The 17048-nt window shown below is 37.6% G+C and overlaps 3 protein-coding genes across 7 annotated transcripts; 2 read left to right on the forward strand and 1 right to left on the reverse strand.

Moving 5' to 3' along the window:
• The first annotated feature begins 632 nt into the window (after nt 1-632).
• On the forward strand, nt 633-4905 carry LOC137746524 (uncharacterized). 5 transcript variants are annotated; one of them, XM_088690066.1, is made up of 5 exons: nt 633-3257; nt 3379-3553; nt 3650-3747; nt 3882-3981; nt 4284-4905. In XM_088690066.1, the coding sequence occupies exons 2-5, from the start codon at nt 3410-3412 to the stop codon at nt 4398-4400; spliced, it is 459 nt and encodes a 152-aa protein (XP_088546192.1). In that variant the 5' UTR covers nt 633-3257; nt 3379-3409; the 3' UTR covers nt 4401-4905. The 5 variants fall into 5 exon arrangements, with proteins under 5 accessions (XP_088546192.1, XP_088546191.1, XP_068342647.1 ...); XM_088690063.1 differs by having other exon boundaries at nt 927-1231; nt 1563-3553; nt 3654-3747; XM_088690064.1 differs by having other exon boundaries at nt 927-1206; nt 1563-3553; nt 3654-3747.
• A 2999-nt stretch (nt 4906-7904) lies between these two features.
• LOC137747414 (uncharacterized) lies at nt 7905-10914 on the forward strand. Its single transcript, XM_068487519.2, has 5 exons — nt 7905-8668; nt 9428-9563; nt 9729-9949; nt 10134-10307; nt 10536-10914. Exons 1-5 carry the CDS (start codon nt 8459-8461, stop codon nt 10620-10622), a joined length of 828 nt encoding a protein of 275 aa, XP_068343620.2. The 5' UTR covers nt 7905-8458; the 3' UTR covers nt 10623-10914.
• Nucleotides 10915-12207: 1293 nt separating this feature from the next.
• LOC137748230 (calmodulin-like protein 3) lies at nt 12208-13916 on the reverse strand. Its single transcript, XM_068488345.2, has one exon. It carries the CDS (start codon nt 13533-13535, stop codon nt 12849-12851), a length of 687 nt encoding a protein of 228 aa, XP_068344446.2. The 5' UTR covers nt 13536-13916; the 3' UTR covers nt 12208-12848.
• Nucleotides 13917-17048: the final 3132 nt, after the last annotated feature.

A 17048-nucleotide genomic window follows, 5' to 3' on the forward strand; every position in this document is an offset into this window, starting at 1 on the left:
TATTGATAAAATATTGTAGAAAGAGAGGTGCATTAAAGGAGTTGTTTTGGTTTTTTGGTGGGAGAATATTTCAGGTGCATGCGCAGGGGGAAGTTGGTTGATTTATTTGAGTACAAACTAAGCATGACAAACCCTAAAGTAGTGTTGCTCCCCATTCACATCATTCCACTCACCTTCTTCTTCTTCTCCCCCTTCCCATATCCTCTCATCCCGAGGTAAAACCTACCAGTATACATTCTCATCCCTCTCCATCCCTTGCCTCTTCACCTCTCCCTCATCTCTCTCTCTCTCTCTCTCTCTCTCTCTCTCTCTCTCTCATCCCGCAGATAGCTGTTTCTTTTGTTATATATATGGCACACTTGTTAACTAGCTCAAAAACTCTGCATTTGTTTGTTTTGACAACTGTTAACCTAAATCCATAACCATAGTGTGTGTATATAGATATCTACATATATAAGTCTATATGTAAATATATCTATATAGCTAAGATATCATGTACGGCTGTTTCTAGAAGATATCCCATCTGTGCTATAATTGTATTCAGATTTTTATTCTCTTGTATATGTTTCTTATTGCTGCATGTAATGTTTGTATCATGCATGATTTTAAAATCCCACTTCAATAGCTATCGATATTTTTGTGTCTGCATTATTTTTTATGGTGTGGAATATAAAATGTTATTGCCCAAAGCATTTGACTCGATGGTGCTAATTAGATGCAAGTTATTAATATTTTATGGATCCCACAAACCCACTTCAACAAATACTGGCCCCAATTCGACACCCTACAATCCACTATATACCTTTGACCCTTCCACCCCACTAAGCTAGCAGCCACCTTAATTAGTTTAATTTTTCTCCGTAGGAAATTACCTAAAAAATAGTCTCTAACCGTTGTTCTTTAATTTGGTCGTAAATGTGTTGTTATGTTGGTTAGAGCAATATGTACTCCTTCTTTTACATTTAAGATCGAATCTCTCATCTCGTAATTTAGAATGAATTAAAAATCGCTTTGTAAAAGAAAATAAATTTGGTTTGATGGAGCCGACATGGGACCATATTTGGTATTCTTTAATTCAAGTACTTTTGCCCCTTTTATTAGGTCAAGGGTAGGCAGCTAGCCCTGCTCAAAAGGCAAAAAGACCGCTACAAACTCTTTAGATTTGTCCACATTTCTTCAACGACTTGACGTGCTTTCGGGTTCATGGTGAAAGAACATCTGCTCTTTTATGGTAGCTTGTTTTATCTTCATTTTTATGGCATGGATATGCATGTTTGAGAAGCAGCAGAGAGAAAGCGATGTTGGTGAGGTTCAATCCGAAGACAGATTTACACATCCCCGCTGGCGTAAATTGATCTCAGATTGAGCCGCGCCAATATCACTTTCTTAATTATTTGTTGCTTATTCATAACTAAATCAATTGCTTTTCCTCTCTAACTTCATCAGGTTTTTATTAACTGATTTAGGGTTTCTGGACTAGCTGGACTAATTTATGTGACTTGTTGCAAGATATCGCATGGTTTAATGTTATTCCTGACCGAATTTATACTTCTATTTGTTAGTTATTAGTCTTTCTTTATCAACAAAATAAGAGTGGAAATTCGAACTTGAAGCAGGAGAGCTAATCGACGGGTCATCTACTAGTTCATAATTCTGATTCCAAGCAGTCTTCGATCTAGAGAGATCGATCACAGATATGCAATCTTCCTCCCTCTCTCTTGTGATTGTTGGTTTATGGTTCGAATATCTGGTTTTACTTTTGATTGATTAACATAGTATTGAGAATGAATCTCACTTGGAGAAGGGACCTTGCACGGGTTTATAAGTAAGTTAAGTTACTCCCCATAGTATTGGCAATTGATTTTATGGTGGAACTCAACTTTCTTCATGGTATCAGAGCAGGTTGTCCCATGTGTGAAGCCAAATGGCCACACGTGCTCCACGTCACCCCATTTGAGTTGTTCATGTGTTAGACTTGAAAATTTGTCACATTTGAGGGGGTGTGTTGAAAATGAATCTCATATCGATGGGAGGAGGGACATTGTATGGGCCAGTAAGTAAGTTAAGCTACTCTCCATATTGTCAATTAGTTTTATGATGGAACCTCAACTTTCTGCACATAGTAACGTACGTTCAACTTCAAATGTAGTATTCCTTTATCATCTATACTTAATGAGAGTTTATACTATCATACTCCTTTCATGCACATTTTTGTAACTTACATTCTTTGAACAAAAATTAACTATAGTCATAGAAGTAATTTTTTTTTAGAGTTCATTAAAGTGAAAAATTCCCATGGTAACTAATGTCATATGTAGAACAATACCGTTTTGGGTGATGCTAAAAGATCATCTACTTGAACCATATTATGTGGCGACTGATGATTGAATTTATTCTCTGAATCATCAAAGAAATAATCCAACCATCAACTACCGCATCACATGATTTACAAAATATGATTTTAAAACATAATCTTCCTAGCATTTCCCTACTTTTTTTTAAGACAGAAGAGCTAATTAATTACCTTCCTAAATTTGGAGAAACATATTATTATTCTCATTCTTTCTCTAGAAAAATAACCGTATAGGCCAATATAGGAAAGTAATGGAATCATCAAATTTAATGTTAAAATAGCATGATGAACTTTTGTTTTTCAAATTATATATATTGCTTGAGCATTGTATGTCAATATAACTAATTTTCCTTTCAAATTAAGTTCTCTTTGTACCCTCACGATACTTGTTCTTCTTGACCCTGGTTAGTTATACACGTTCACACTAACCTAACGTTTTCTTTCTGTATTTTTTTTATTTTGTTGTGAAATGGAGACTTGAGACTCTTCATAAATTCTCTACCACCTCATATTTTTTGTCCAATATTTTAAAATATTAGCTCGAAAATTCACATTAACTTGTGAAGTGTCAAAAGGTCCATAAAAAAATTTTAGTTTAAGATAATCTCCGTAGAATATCTCTTTTTGTTCTTTAATTAGGTCAACCATTTGAGTTAGAGGCACATATGCAACCACCGCCACCCATATTTTTAGTTTTTAGACTAAATTCTGACCATTAATCTAAATTCTGCCCCGGCCCAAAAATACAGCCGAGCATGTAGGGTTTAGAAATTGATGGATGTACCACCTATTTGCTTAATTCATGGTTATGACATAGTCATGGACCTAAAATCTTGAGTTTCCCCTCAGAGCAGTTAAGTTGACGCGTTGAAAACACGTTCTGTTTCTGATATATTTCCATTAGGTAATTAACTCCATCAAACACTCCCAACAAACTTTTATTTTGTAATTAAATTTTAGGGCACGTCTCGTTGAGGCTGAGGAAATTTAGTTTCTTGAGTTGGTTTTTGTGCATGAAAATGGAGGTGGATATTTGTGAACAAGAGTTGGCCACGAATGCCGCCGCTTGCAGCCTGTTTCCGGCATCTCTATCTCCGCGGAGACTGCTCAGCAGCAGCGGTCGGAAGAACCATGCTTACCAAAAGCTGCCCCAGGAGCCGCTTACGCTCTTCGTCATCAAATTGGATGGTTCTAGCTTTGGTACATAAATTTAATATCATGCGCTGATCAAGCTTTTTACGTACGTACATGCATCGTGTGCGTTGTGGTTAATTGATTTTCTTCTTCTCAATGGAGGCAGAGATTCAAGTTTCAAAGACGGCGACCGTGGCCGAACTGAACGAGGCAGTGAAAGATGTTTTTAGTCAGTCGTCGATAGATGAAATGATTTCATGGTACGTATGAATACAATCTCGGCATGGATTTGGTTTGTTTTAAAGTAACTAGAAGGTATATATTTTGTACAATTTCTTTAATATATTTATACAAGAAAAAAGTGATTCAAGTAACTATTGAAATTTCCGAATAGGTCACATGTGTGGGGTAATTTTTGCTTATGCTATGAAGGTCAGAAGCTACTCGATTACAAAGCATTAATCCGACCTTTTGGAATCAAAGATGGCGATAAGGTTGTCTAGCTATATATTATTGTCACCTTTAAACTTCTGCTTTGAATTTTGAGAAATTAGAACAAATGATTTAATTTTTAAATCTCAATTGCTGAAATGATCAGTTTTCAATATATCATCAAATATTCTATTGTTATATTATCAATATTTGATCAGTATTGTCTTCAATATTTGATTTTGATCAATTCAACAATTGAGATTTCATTTTTGATTATTTTACTAAATTTCCTTGAATTTTCATCTAATTTTTCTTGACTTCCATGATTTAATGATACATTGTAATTTTGGTTTAAAATGTGCAGATATTTTTTGTTCGACATGCTTCAATAATTAAGTATGAGCGAGAAAAGCGGCGGATAGGGTTGTGGAGGAAAAGGATATGTGACATCTCTACTTATGAACAGCTGGTAAAGTTGTGATGATGATGAATGACAATCACACATGAATAATTTGTATGCATGCATGCATGCAATATTAGGGTTTGTAGACGAATGCTTCCACTTGAGAAATCCGATTCTTTCATTTTTTTATTAAGGCATGTACGTTGTTTATAGTTGTATATAGCAAGAATCACAGGGAACTTGTTAGTTAAAATCATGTGTACAGTCCAATGAACAGCCAGCAGAGAATTGTAAATTGTTGAAATATTTCATGGATCGATTACGAAAACTGAAATCGAGGTTACTAGATCTCCAGATGATCAGCTTCAGTTTGAAATCCGACTCTGCAGAGAGCATATATATACACTTATAGGAAGGTGCAGCATGACTAAGAGAGGAGAGGATGCAGATGAAGGCCAGGGCTTTATAAATGTATCGAAATGGTAGATCATAAGAGGATTATATCTGTCTTCATCTGTATGTTTACAGCAAGTTTCAATAAATTTTAATGTAAGAGAGAATAAAAAAGTTGAAATTTCCAGAAGTTTTTTATTGTAATGCCATGTAGTATTACAAATCTGTTCATGGTACAAAACATAAATCTATTTCTTAATAGGGTGATGTTATTCATGTACGTCTCTTTTTACGTCATACACACTCCTCTTAATTTATGTTCTTTGATTATCTTCAAATCATTTGATTTGATGGCCGAAAATTGAGAGATGTATGTGGAAGGTAAAAAAGGGTGTGCGGATATATAGCACCACCCTTAATATTATACCTTACTTCCATCACTCATATAAATCACGTTGATCGTTCGCCTATATGTTTTATAACACTGCAAAATTTCGATCAAAGTGGCTGACATTAATTAGCTGCAAATATATATCTCAAATGAAACGTACGTAGGCGTGATGAATGATGATTCCAAAATATCAGATGTGAGCTCTCCTAGCCTCTTCCACTTGTCCTTTGGCTCGAAGATTTCATATACAACCGTTAACAAAAGGCGACCTTTGTTTCATTCAATCGTGTGTCAAGTCTGCAGTCCAGGAAAGGGATTGACTAAGCGCAACAATCATCTGCGTTGCTGCTTGCCAGTATTTAACGGAGAGTCTCTGATGCTCTTAGACTGGCTGTAGGTGAGCTGGTGAGTTCCGTCAGGTTTCTTCATTCGCCTTCCTTGTTGAGATAAACGAGAATTATGAGATAAAATGGCGAGGTCATTGACATCCTGCAACGGAGTAAGAACCCTCTCGACTTTATCCATTGTAGGGTGGGATTTTGGTCCCTACTAAGGCAGCTGTAAGCCAATTGTGAGACCTTCAGGACCCCTTTAATGGAGTAGTTCAATTCCAAGCGTGGATCCACTAGAAAGGAAAGCTTTCGCTTGTCAGCTAAATGTGGCCGAGCCCATGCCCCAAGGTTTTGTTCTCTGCTAGGGCATTTCTTGTCCTTGGATCTTCTTCCTGTTAAAATCTTAACTAGAACTACACCAAGGCTTTATTTTCTCCTGAGTATACACATCAGTTTTAGATGTCAAGTGTCCTGCGAAAACGAAGGGAACACAAATTGTACCGGTTAGACCTCCAATTTCTTATGAAACAAGAAACTCATACAGAGATCTTTGAGTTAATTATGTTCTGAACCAATAGGATTAAAAAATAAGTTCACATAGCTAAGCTCATTTGGACATTCATATTTCCCGAGTGCTTTGCTCTTAAGGTTTGACTCTCTTTTCTTTGAATGTAATACATATAAAACATGGACAATGATTGTCTGCCCTCCCACTTCTGGTGCCCTCCCGTGCCCTCCTGTTTGTATGGTCACGGTTAAATCACGTCAACATTTTATATTACTATTCATTTTTATCTTATTATCTCTATACAAAAAAACAATATAAAATGTTGACGCGGCTTAATCGTAATCATACAAAACAGGATATCACGGGAGGGCAGACAATCCTTGTCCGTAAAACATACATGATAGCTATCAGTCTTCTTAAACTTCTAAGTATTACATAAGGATTGTACTGTATCAATTTCGAATGTCTCGAAAAATTTGAACCATCTGTTATGATCTTCCTTAACATACTCTGGAGTCGCACAGCCATATGTTCCAACAACCCTAGTAGAAACATGCGTATTGTCTCCCTCAACCGGGATTTCACCAAACCAAAATCTGAAAGCTTTGCATTGTAGGACAATAGGAGGCGAAAGATGGAGGATGTGTAATGAATTGAATTATGAAAACCACATATGCCCTGCATAGCAAATATACCAAAATGTAGGACCCCGAATTGGTAACAAGGAGCCATATATTGGCCAACATGTAGGACCCCGAATTAGATCATGCGTATGATCAAGCCCAGTGATGGGATCAATCGTGATAGCGCCGGGCTGATTATGGTCATTTTCTGCTTGTGAGTCTCATAAGCATGAATTATCTGGACAAACAACATCCAACTCAAATTATACATATTATCAAGCTCTATCATATTTAATACGAGTAAAACTTTTACAAAAGTGTTAAGATTAGTCGTGCATGCGTTTCAATTAAGATTTTAACTATTCCGACTTTGTGAGTCATACAAGCATGAATGGTTAGAACCAACGCCACCAAATTTGGAGAATTTCATGCATCAAATATGGTATCATGCTGGGGTTTGGGGATAATAATCCTAAAGAGTATGTGATTTGATGCTAGGGTTTATATGCTTCTTTTTACTAGTTTTCACTCCACCATCTGAAAAGCCAAGGCTGTGCATCAGACCACGAAGCCCCATTCCATCATCACCTTCAACTCAGTGGAGGTTGGTGGTTGTCATTCTTTGGGTCACACTCTCCAGTCTATTAATTTACATCCAATTTTTATTGCTGGAGCACTTTTTTGGTTCCAACTGCCAATGATGCTAATCTTGCCTCCGGAACTCAGGTAAAAAACATGGAATGGAAACCCTAAATATTTGAAGGATTCAGAACAGTCGGATTGTGAAGGGGGTGAGTCAATTTAAAATCACACTTCCACCATAGGAGATAATTTTTAGTCTGCTCGAATATGGGAAAATACGTCATATGTCATTATACAAGTGGATGAACATTTGAAAGGAAAAAACTTCATTCTATTTGTATAATAACATATAATGTACCATGTGTTCCAAACATATTGAAAAATCTCTTCTACCATAGAATATAGCATTTTAAATAACACATTCAAATACAGTTGTGCTTGACATTCAGTACTACGGTTTGATGGTACTCCTTTTCACTTGAAAGTGAGAGGTTTTAGGTTCAAATCTTGTGGATGGCGAATTCGATATCAAATTAAGTTGTTCATTATGTGGTTTAGCCGAACTTCCATCTCTCTAATGCAAAATATCGATGTTCTAAAAAAATACAATCAGGACCGTCTGATAAATATCACTATCAATAAAACTGTAAAATAATGTGCTTGGGCCTCTTACCCAGCCCATAAAAAATCATTAAAAAATGGAAACCGTAGAGAGAGAGAGGATTTAATTGACTTGCAATCCCGGGCGGCGCCGGCTCCTTGAACCAAACGACCGAGCAACGTCAAACAAAGCAAAAGATAATAAGAAACCTCACGACATGATAACGTCACACACCCGACCTCCAACTTCCCATACACTCTCAAGCACTGCCCAATAGAGACCATCCACGTACCCCACCAACAAACTTAACATCCATTCTTCTCTGACGTGTCGTCATCTGATTCGTGGCCCTCGTGAACCAGGCGTTATTCTATCACCAATCTCCTTACCGGTGATCCGCTCTGGAGGGAAACTCCAAAAGCCAAAAGCACCATGGGAGAAAGCAACACAGAAGCACCTAAGACTCAATGTCCGATTAAATGCTTTCCCGATATTATATTTCTCTCCCCATAAAACCTTGAAATTGTAATTGTTGCCAAATTTGGGGACATTAGGGGTTGGAATTGGAGCGGGTTGCGATCTGGATCGGAAATTAGGGTTGGAAATTGGGGGAAAACTGAGATCGAAACGGTGCGCTGCATGAGAAGGAAGCCGACGGCGGGGGAGAGGCAGGAGGAAGAAGAGAAAGAGTGAGAGAAGGCAAAACATGTCTGCCGTAGTGTGCGGGAAGAGATCATCGATTTTCGAAGACAACTCGCTGCCGTCGACTTCCCCTCCCGTCTCCTCCGCTTCCAAGAGAATCCGCTGCTCTTCTTCTTCCTCCCCTGTTCGCTTCTCTCATCCCTCCACGACGTCGTTTGCTGCCTCGCATTTGATCGAACACCTCAGGGCCGTTTTCCCGGACATGGACAACCAGGTTCACATTTCATTCATTTTTCTCCTTTTTTTTTTCATTATTTAATCAATTCTGTGTAATTATATTGGAATTGTTCATTTTTATTGTTATATGCATCATTCGAAGGGATGAATTTGATTGCTTGGATTGGATTGGATAGGATAGGACTGGATTGGGTTAGCGAGCCTAATTTAAATGCCCAGTATTAAAGGGAATGCATCTTCTTAGTTTTCGGCGTACCCGAATTTCGTATGCCATGATTATCGTGAATTGTTTAGTTCAATTGTGAAACTACAAATGGAATCCCTCTTGCATCTTCGTGTGTTCGGGGTGTTTTTATGATAATTGGTTTGAGTCTAGTTGATCATTTCGTGGCATATTACATGTTTCTCTATCATTTTTTTATATTAAATCTTCGTTCTCTGGCATATTTGCTTTGTTGCATTTCTGATTATCCGACTGCCATGAAGTGTATGTTTACATACATATACGTATGTGCGCGTGCGTGTGTACACACACACACTATACAAGGGAGTTAAACATGTGTGACACGGATGCACGCTGCCCCTATAATGTGGTTGGTTGCATTGACTTCGTTGTGCAACTCGATCAACAACCCAACGTGATTGGTGACCTCCCGTAATTGAAACTCCACATGTGTGTACGCACTATTTTTTTTCTTGTCATAGGTTCTTAATATCCTTCAACTTTGGAGGACGTGCATCATATCTAGTTAATTAAGATGACAAGTTACTAAGCATTTTGAAATTATTATCCTAGCTTCTGGAGGGAGCACTTGAAGAATGTGGTGGTGATTTGGATTCGGCTATCAAAAGTTTGAGTGAGCTACGTTTAGGTTGTGCAGCAGGAAAATCTGATATAGCGTCAGAAGCAAATGTGCAACTCCAATCACAAAGTATGAGCAGATACTTTCTTGCTTTACCTAGAAAGTTATATCGTTGTCTCACCTTCCACAGGGCTTAACACTGTGACAGTCTTTCAAGAAGTGAATCTATAAGTTTTTTGGTAATCTTGCTAGTAGTGTAGACATTAAGGGGGGTGGATCAATATTTTGTTTCAGGTGCGGTAGCAACAAATGGAGAGGTTGCAATTACCGATGATCCATCAGTGCAAAATAACCTTCCCAAGGATGGAGCGGAGTGGGTGGAGCTCGTTGTCAGAGAGATGATGAGTGCCTCTAACATGGATGATGCTAAAGCTCGTGCTTCAAGAGTGCTTGAGGCTTTGGAGAAGTCTATTAGTGCTCGTGCAACCACAGAGGTAGCCCAAAGCTTTCGCCAGGTATGACCTCTTAATTATATATATTGCATGTCCAATATATGTCTCTTTGTCTAGTTACTTGTTTTTTTCTTCCCTTGGCAGTTAGTTGAAAACCGGGGGAATGTTTGAGAATGCAACATCTATTAATTTTCCTTTTTTTCTTTTCATAATGGCTTAGCTGTACTTATGTTTTTCCTTGTTGTAGGAAAATATGATGCTGAAGGAACAATTGGAAGCTATTATTCAGGAAAATACAATTTTAAAGCGGGCTGTATCCACTCAGCATGAACGGCAGAAGGAGTTTGAAGATAGAGGCCAGGAATTGCAGCATCTGAAGCAACTGGTGGCCCAGTACCAGGAACAATTGAGAACCCTCGAGGTTGAGCTCAGGAACCTAATCACTATACAACCTTATATTTCGATGGAAGTTTGGGAGCCGAACATGATCTTGTTTGCTTTATACAAACAGCTCATTACATGATCTCCTTGCTAGCCTGTTACCGTTCCTTTTTAAGTTGTTCTTAATCCTGGTCATTGCTTGCTTAAGTTTTCTAAATTCTTTGTTGCTGATCACTATCGTTTGATTACTTCTTTTATACCTTATCAGGTGAACAACTATGCACTTACAATGCACCTAAAGCAGTCACAACAAAGCAGCTCCATCCCAGGGCATTTTCATCCGGATGTTTTCTAAAGAATTTGTATACAGATAAACGTTTCTTCGGCTTTGTGGATGGATCACGTGCTTTCGTGTGTAAGTTTTAATGACATGAAGGCACTTCAAACTGTATTTGTGTTGATTGGGAAATCACAACTCAGTTTCGTTGAAAGACGAAGTCAGGGATATGTCTGGTTGCCATTTGACCGATGTCTGTAATTCGGAATTATTTGGAGGCACAATGATGTTATGTAGGTTTTATAGGAAGAAACATTTAGTGATTTAATTGTATCTTTATACTTCAATTAAAGATGGTTTATGCTTTAAACCCTGTTATTCAATCGAATTCGTCGGCTGAATTCTTGTACATTCCATGCATCCTCTACAATTTTTTGTGTCCACCAAGTGACCGTACAGATCCAAAATTTGATGTCAGTTATCATCTGTGAATGGCATCTTTGCTTCCGTGGGCATCGCTCATTCCTTTGCCCTTTTCCCCGATTTTTGCTCTATGCCGAAACCCAAGCGTTAAGCCAGCAACACTTCCAAATGCCATTTCAATGGGCAGGGAAACTCGCACGTGTGGTTTTTGCCGGGGTTTCGTGAGGTATTGAAAGATGAAAGATAAACTTTGAAAAGTACGATCTCTCTGGTATTCTACCTCTCTCTATCCTGGGTTGTTCGCAGGTGGATGTGAATAGGTTGTGTGGTCGGTAAGAGACTTGTAGCTTAAGTAATTAAGAGTGTTTATTGCTGCACTCAACTTGAGGCCCTGTTCCCGAAATTTATTTTCTCAAAATCGTTTGAATTTCTGTATATAAAAAGTAAGTGGGAATTGATTACCAAATATAAGTAAGTGGGAGTATGAATTGGAGGAGGATTATCTACCCTTTTATCTCTCTAACCTTTCATGATCTCCTATTTGAACGGTCATGGTTAAGTCACGTTAACATCTTATATTAATTTTTTTTATAGAGATAATAAGACAAAAAATAATGTATGAGATAAGAAGATGGAAGGGAATGAGAATAGAATAGTAGATAATCCTCCTCCATATGAATTTGCCGTTTCGTACATGCAAGGGATCTCTTTAGCACCATAAATTTGACTTTCTCTGAATCACTTTGATTACTCGATGGACAGGGGAATTGCTTCATGAAGACGGCACTATTCTATGTTGCACAAAATTTTGAATTATTCAAATATTTTATATACAATCTTAATCGTTTAGAAATATATATAATGATCCCTTTTAACTTTTTCTTTTGCCTTTCGCTTTTGTTCCTTTTTTAATGCAAATGCCAACGAAGACCCTAGGCTGTATTGATTTATTCACAATATGCTTTCAGCCAGCCATGAAATTTACAATTGGGCACATGTCTAGACAGAAAACTACAAACATGGCCTAGAGATGAGTTTTTGGAAACTTCACAGGCTTAAAAAATATTTAAATTGCTGACAACATCTGTTTTTCTTTTTGGCCTCAAGCTGACAACAGTTGTGTGAAACTATAACACAGAAAACAAAACATTGTAAGCGGCTTATAACTCAATTAGTTAAGATAATTCAACAAGCGGTTTGTTGCTCAGTTGGTTAGGAATATTCACCTTTTGTCTCAAGATTTTGATTTCGAGTTCAATTTCATTCTTCCCGATATTGCTTGTATAGAAAAGAATTGCAATACATCATATGCTGTTGAACTCATGAAGGTTGGAGAGAAATATTACAGATAATAATATCACACAGCAAGAGGGGGTAAAAGGTAAATGTCTATTGAAAACCCATAAGGGCATTGACCATGATGGTCTGTCTGCCAATGAAAAGTTAAAATAAACTAATTTAGAGAGAGACAGCAATGAAGGCTACTACTTTAGAGAGAGACAGCAAAGAAGGTTGGTTACGGAGGAATGGCATCCTATGCCATGACACAGGGTGGTTGTGAGTTGAAGATGAAGCTGCAAATTAATCAATGTCTGGTTTTTCTTGTTTCCCATACAACTTGGTGCATGTGTTTGGACACGAGGAATACCTACCTAAACCTGAGAAACGGCATCTCAATCCAATCAGATAGTATGAAGTTGTTTCGGTCACAAGTTGATGAAGGGTGATGAAACTTATTGGATCTTTGGAGGTAAGAGTACCTAAACTTGAGAAACGATGTCTCAAGCCAATTATGCATACCATTTAATGCAAGAAGTTGATGATGGTAATTAAATCTTACCAGCTTTGGAAGTAGGAGCTTAATTAGAGATCAATACCTAATTAGTGGGCTAATAGAAGTCCTCCACCTTTCATCATCCTCTTGAACTCATCAAAATTAACCATACCATCTCCATCCCTATCAACTTTTTTCACCATCTCCTTACAATCCTCCACCTTATTCCCCTCTCTCAATCCCAAAGAACACAACACCATCGCCAACTCCTCCACCGAAATCAACCCATCTTTATCCTTATCAAACACACCAAACGCCTCCTTCAACTCCTGCTCCTCCTCCGCTCCTCCCCCATCCCCGCCCTCCACTCCCCCATCATCCGGACGGCGCATGGACCCGCACAGCATGCAAAACTCATCAAAGTCAATCAACCCATCTCCATTAGCATCCACCTTCTTCACCATTTCTTCCACCTCCGCATCACTCATAAAAATCCTGATATTCTTCAGTGACTCCTTGAGCTCCTGCTTTGTGATGAACCCGTCACTGTTCTTGTCGAATGTGGCAAACATTTGCTTCAGCTCCGCCGCCTGATCTGTTACTTTTGGTTGCGGACTAATACTATTCACAACAAGATTATCTTTGTCCTTGCTTGGAGTGGTAGTAGGAGTGGAGTAGGGATTGGACAAAGATTGAAACCAAGCAAGGAGCTTGGTGGTGGGAAAACGAAAGAAAATATTGACGAGGCCAGCTATGAATAAGACTGCTAATAAAAGTACGGTGGTTACCGCCATTTTTTCTGTTTTTTTTTTTTTTTTTTCTAGCCACTAAGGAGAAGAAAATGATAAGGAGGAAGAAGAAGAAGAAGAAGAAGAAAGAAGACGAGGAGGCAAAGAGCAAGGAGAAGAACTGACTTTGTCGTCTTATCAAAGTCTTTGGTAAAATCTTCCAAATTACATCTTCCAGCACTACGCGGTTTTTGGTATGCTTTTCGATTCCATTGTCCCACAAACCGCGTGATCTCAACATAAAATAATGCGACACTTAAACATACATTTGTTTTCTTATTAATTAGCTTCATGTGATTACTTACTAATTGTATGTATTATTTTTGCTAACAGTAGTACTCTCAAAGTTGACTTCCAATTATACATGGGTACACTGCCCTAATTTGGAGGGAGTTCTTTGTCCGACTATCTGCGTACGGCATCATAGACAATTAGCCTATCAGGTGAGTTTGAGTGCGTGTTCCAAACAGACAACTCTCTGTGTGCGAGCGCATGGTCGCATAGCTACATGGTCCGCCTCTAGGATAGTGAAATTTCTTCCTAACTAGAGCTACTTAAACACAAGGTCATCTTATTCACGAAGAGGTGACTTAATGATAGAGGACGAATTCCTGACATATATTGTATTCCACAAGGTATGTCTTGAGTTCAATTTTTGTCATTGTGAATCACATGATAATGATCATGGAGAGGTTGAAATGTCTTTATGAGTCTTTCCGACCTTCAGAAGAGTAAACTACCGTGATGATACCACTAGTTGGTCCATTAAAAAACAAAACACATGATGTCATCTTTGAAAGTAATTCTTAGATAGTGATAACGGTAGGATTGTATGTTCAATTTGAACTGAAATTAATAACAGAGGTTTTTTTTTTTTTTTTTTTTTTTAAGTGCATCGGTTTTTTTTTTTTTTTTTTAGTACATCGGTATTTTTACACTAAAGGAAGAGGGAGGTCAGCTAAGTCACACATAGATAGCCTAATTTGGTATCGAATTCGCCGTCCACAAGATTTAAATCTAAAATCCCTTACTTCCAAGTAAAAAAGGATATTACGAGACTGTAGTACTGAATAACAATAATGGAGTTAACCACAAAGGTAATATTAAGAGTTTTTTCGCCACATGAGCAATATTGATGAAACGAATACAAATTAAATGGCTTAACCTCATTTGAATGAGTCTTATCTTTATTTTGTTTGAGTTCCACGGTAGCCTTAGAATTCTGTTCCGTTGCCACCACTAAGAAAATCAGTAGGTGCCGGTCCCTATCATTGTCGTTGTAGATGGGCAGACTTAGAAGATTGTACGACTAGTTTTGGCTTTTGAGATTGTTGAACAATTTGCACCTCTGCCGGTCAACAAATTGAAGGGTTTTTGGTGTTGGTCTTGGTCTCTTAGGAAGTAGATATTTTGGTGAAAATGTTTTTAAAAATATATTTTGTTTTTGGAACCTAAAAACACTTTAAGTTATGTGCTTATGGCAGAAAACACTCAAGTTCTTTTAGAATCTAAAAATATATTTTTTTAATTCTAAAAGCACTTTTCAATTATTTTTAAAACATTTTCAAACGAGCTTAGTCATTTGTTTGTTTAAACAATGCACTTTAATTGTAAGTTGCAAACATAATTAGATAAATAAAGGACACTAGCTAGATCTCGGTGGAATGGTACTTCAATTGTGTTCTTTGGAAAGGAGCAGACGGATCCATGTCTTTTTATGGGATTAAGATCTTCTCCCCTTCTATTTCCATCAAATTTCTTCTTTTCCTTTCACACATTATTTTTTGTATTATTCTCTCTCTCTCTCTCTCTCTCTCTCTCTCTCTATATATATATATATATATATACATATATATATATAATAATAATAAAATAAAAATAAAAAACCAATTTAGATATTAATATAACTTAATCGTAACCGTTTAAATAGGAAGAGATGAGAAGAGAGAAGAGGAGAGAAAGATTAGGAGGAAAAAGAATCCTCCTCCTTTTTTATGTTGCACCGCTAACTACCGCACCAACGTTGCCCCCACCTTCACACCATTGCAAAACATCATTTGTGCTGTGCTGGAGGTAAAAACATTGAAGAAAATGAATCAATGCCAATCATATCTTATAGCTGTGGAAGGTGGAATTTTCTCTGTTTATGCTTTTAGAAAGCAGAATGACAAAGGAAGTAGGAATTCTTACGGGGAAGAGTATCATTTCCGGATTTACTTTGCGGGATCTTAGGGATTTCCACATTCTAGCTATTCATCGTACATAATGCGGTCAGTTTTCGTCGATACTATTTGTGTTTAATTTTAAATTAAAAAAAAATCAAATGATTTCTGACCGTACGATACACAATGAATGACTAAGAACAAAGTGGATCCGGATGGGATCCAATTCCTTCTTTGGAACACGAAACGTGGTTCACGATCTTTTTTTCATTTTGATACAAACCATACTAGAGAGAACCTAGGATCTCAAGTGTAAAAATAAATACTTTTTAACTTGAATTACAATCTAACTAAATACCAAAATATGTATATGTAACAGAAAAGACGATACAAGTGACCGAGAAATCTGCAAATTTCGGTACTAGTTTTTTGGGCGATTGTCTTCAGTTTGGTCCTTCGGATTTGATTAACTTGCATGTTCTACATACCGAAGTGCCGTGAACGATGTTGCACACCCTTGCTTTAATCTGTTTATATAGCATATATGCCTTGCTTTTCTTGTGTGCACACCATTTTCCACGATCAAATATGACTACTTGTAGGAAAGCATATCCACCAGAATCAATTTCAAGATGAGTTTGGCAAAAAAAATTCAATTGTTCATGGATACTTTATTCGCAAATGATCGGACGGTCTAGTGGCAGCAGGTCTCTACTTGGTTTTCAAAGGGGATGGTGGGAGTTTCAATTAACACACAAATGTGAGGCCGGTCTAGTGGCAGCTGGTCTCTACTTGGTTTTCGTTTTTTTTGGGGGAGAAGATGGTTTTCGTTTTTTTTGGGGGGGGGGAGAAAGGGGGGGGGGGGAAGTGGGGTGTGGAAGTGTGTTTCAATTCACACAAATGTGAGGACAACAAATACATATACATATTATAGACACACACACACACACACACACACACACACACACACACACACACACGTATATGTATATGTATATGGTGTGTCCGATACTAAACTCATTGTGACGTATTGTCGACGTAATTGTCGTAAAGATATATGGATACTTTATTTACAAAGAAACAACTGATCTACTCATGAGTCTTGCACGCTTATAGGATTCCTTCCAAATTCCAATACCCTTGGGCCTTAAGCATATCTTGCTACAAGGGCCAGAGACTCTTCACAATCTCAAATGGTTAAGATGGACGAAACCAATCAGTATAAGATAACATCACTAGAGGCCCATATATGTTTGAAACTTCGAATGTTCCAAATGCCTGCGAACCCTATCTTTTAACCTTATACTTACGATTTGGTTGCCTGAGAGGCTGAGACCAAAGAAAATAAATAGTAGAT

The sequence above is a fragment of the Pyrus communis genome, chromosome 2 (assembly GCF_041283825.1).
Source record: "Pyrus communis isolate YQ-2024b chromosome 2, ASM4128382v1, whole genome shotgun sequence".
NCBI classification, from domain to species: domain Eukaryota; kingdom Viridiplantae; phylum Streptophyta; class Magnoliopsida; order Rosales; family Rosaceae; genus Pyrus; species Pyrus communis.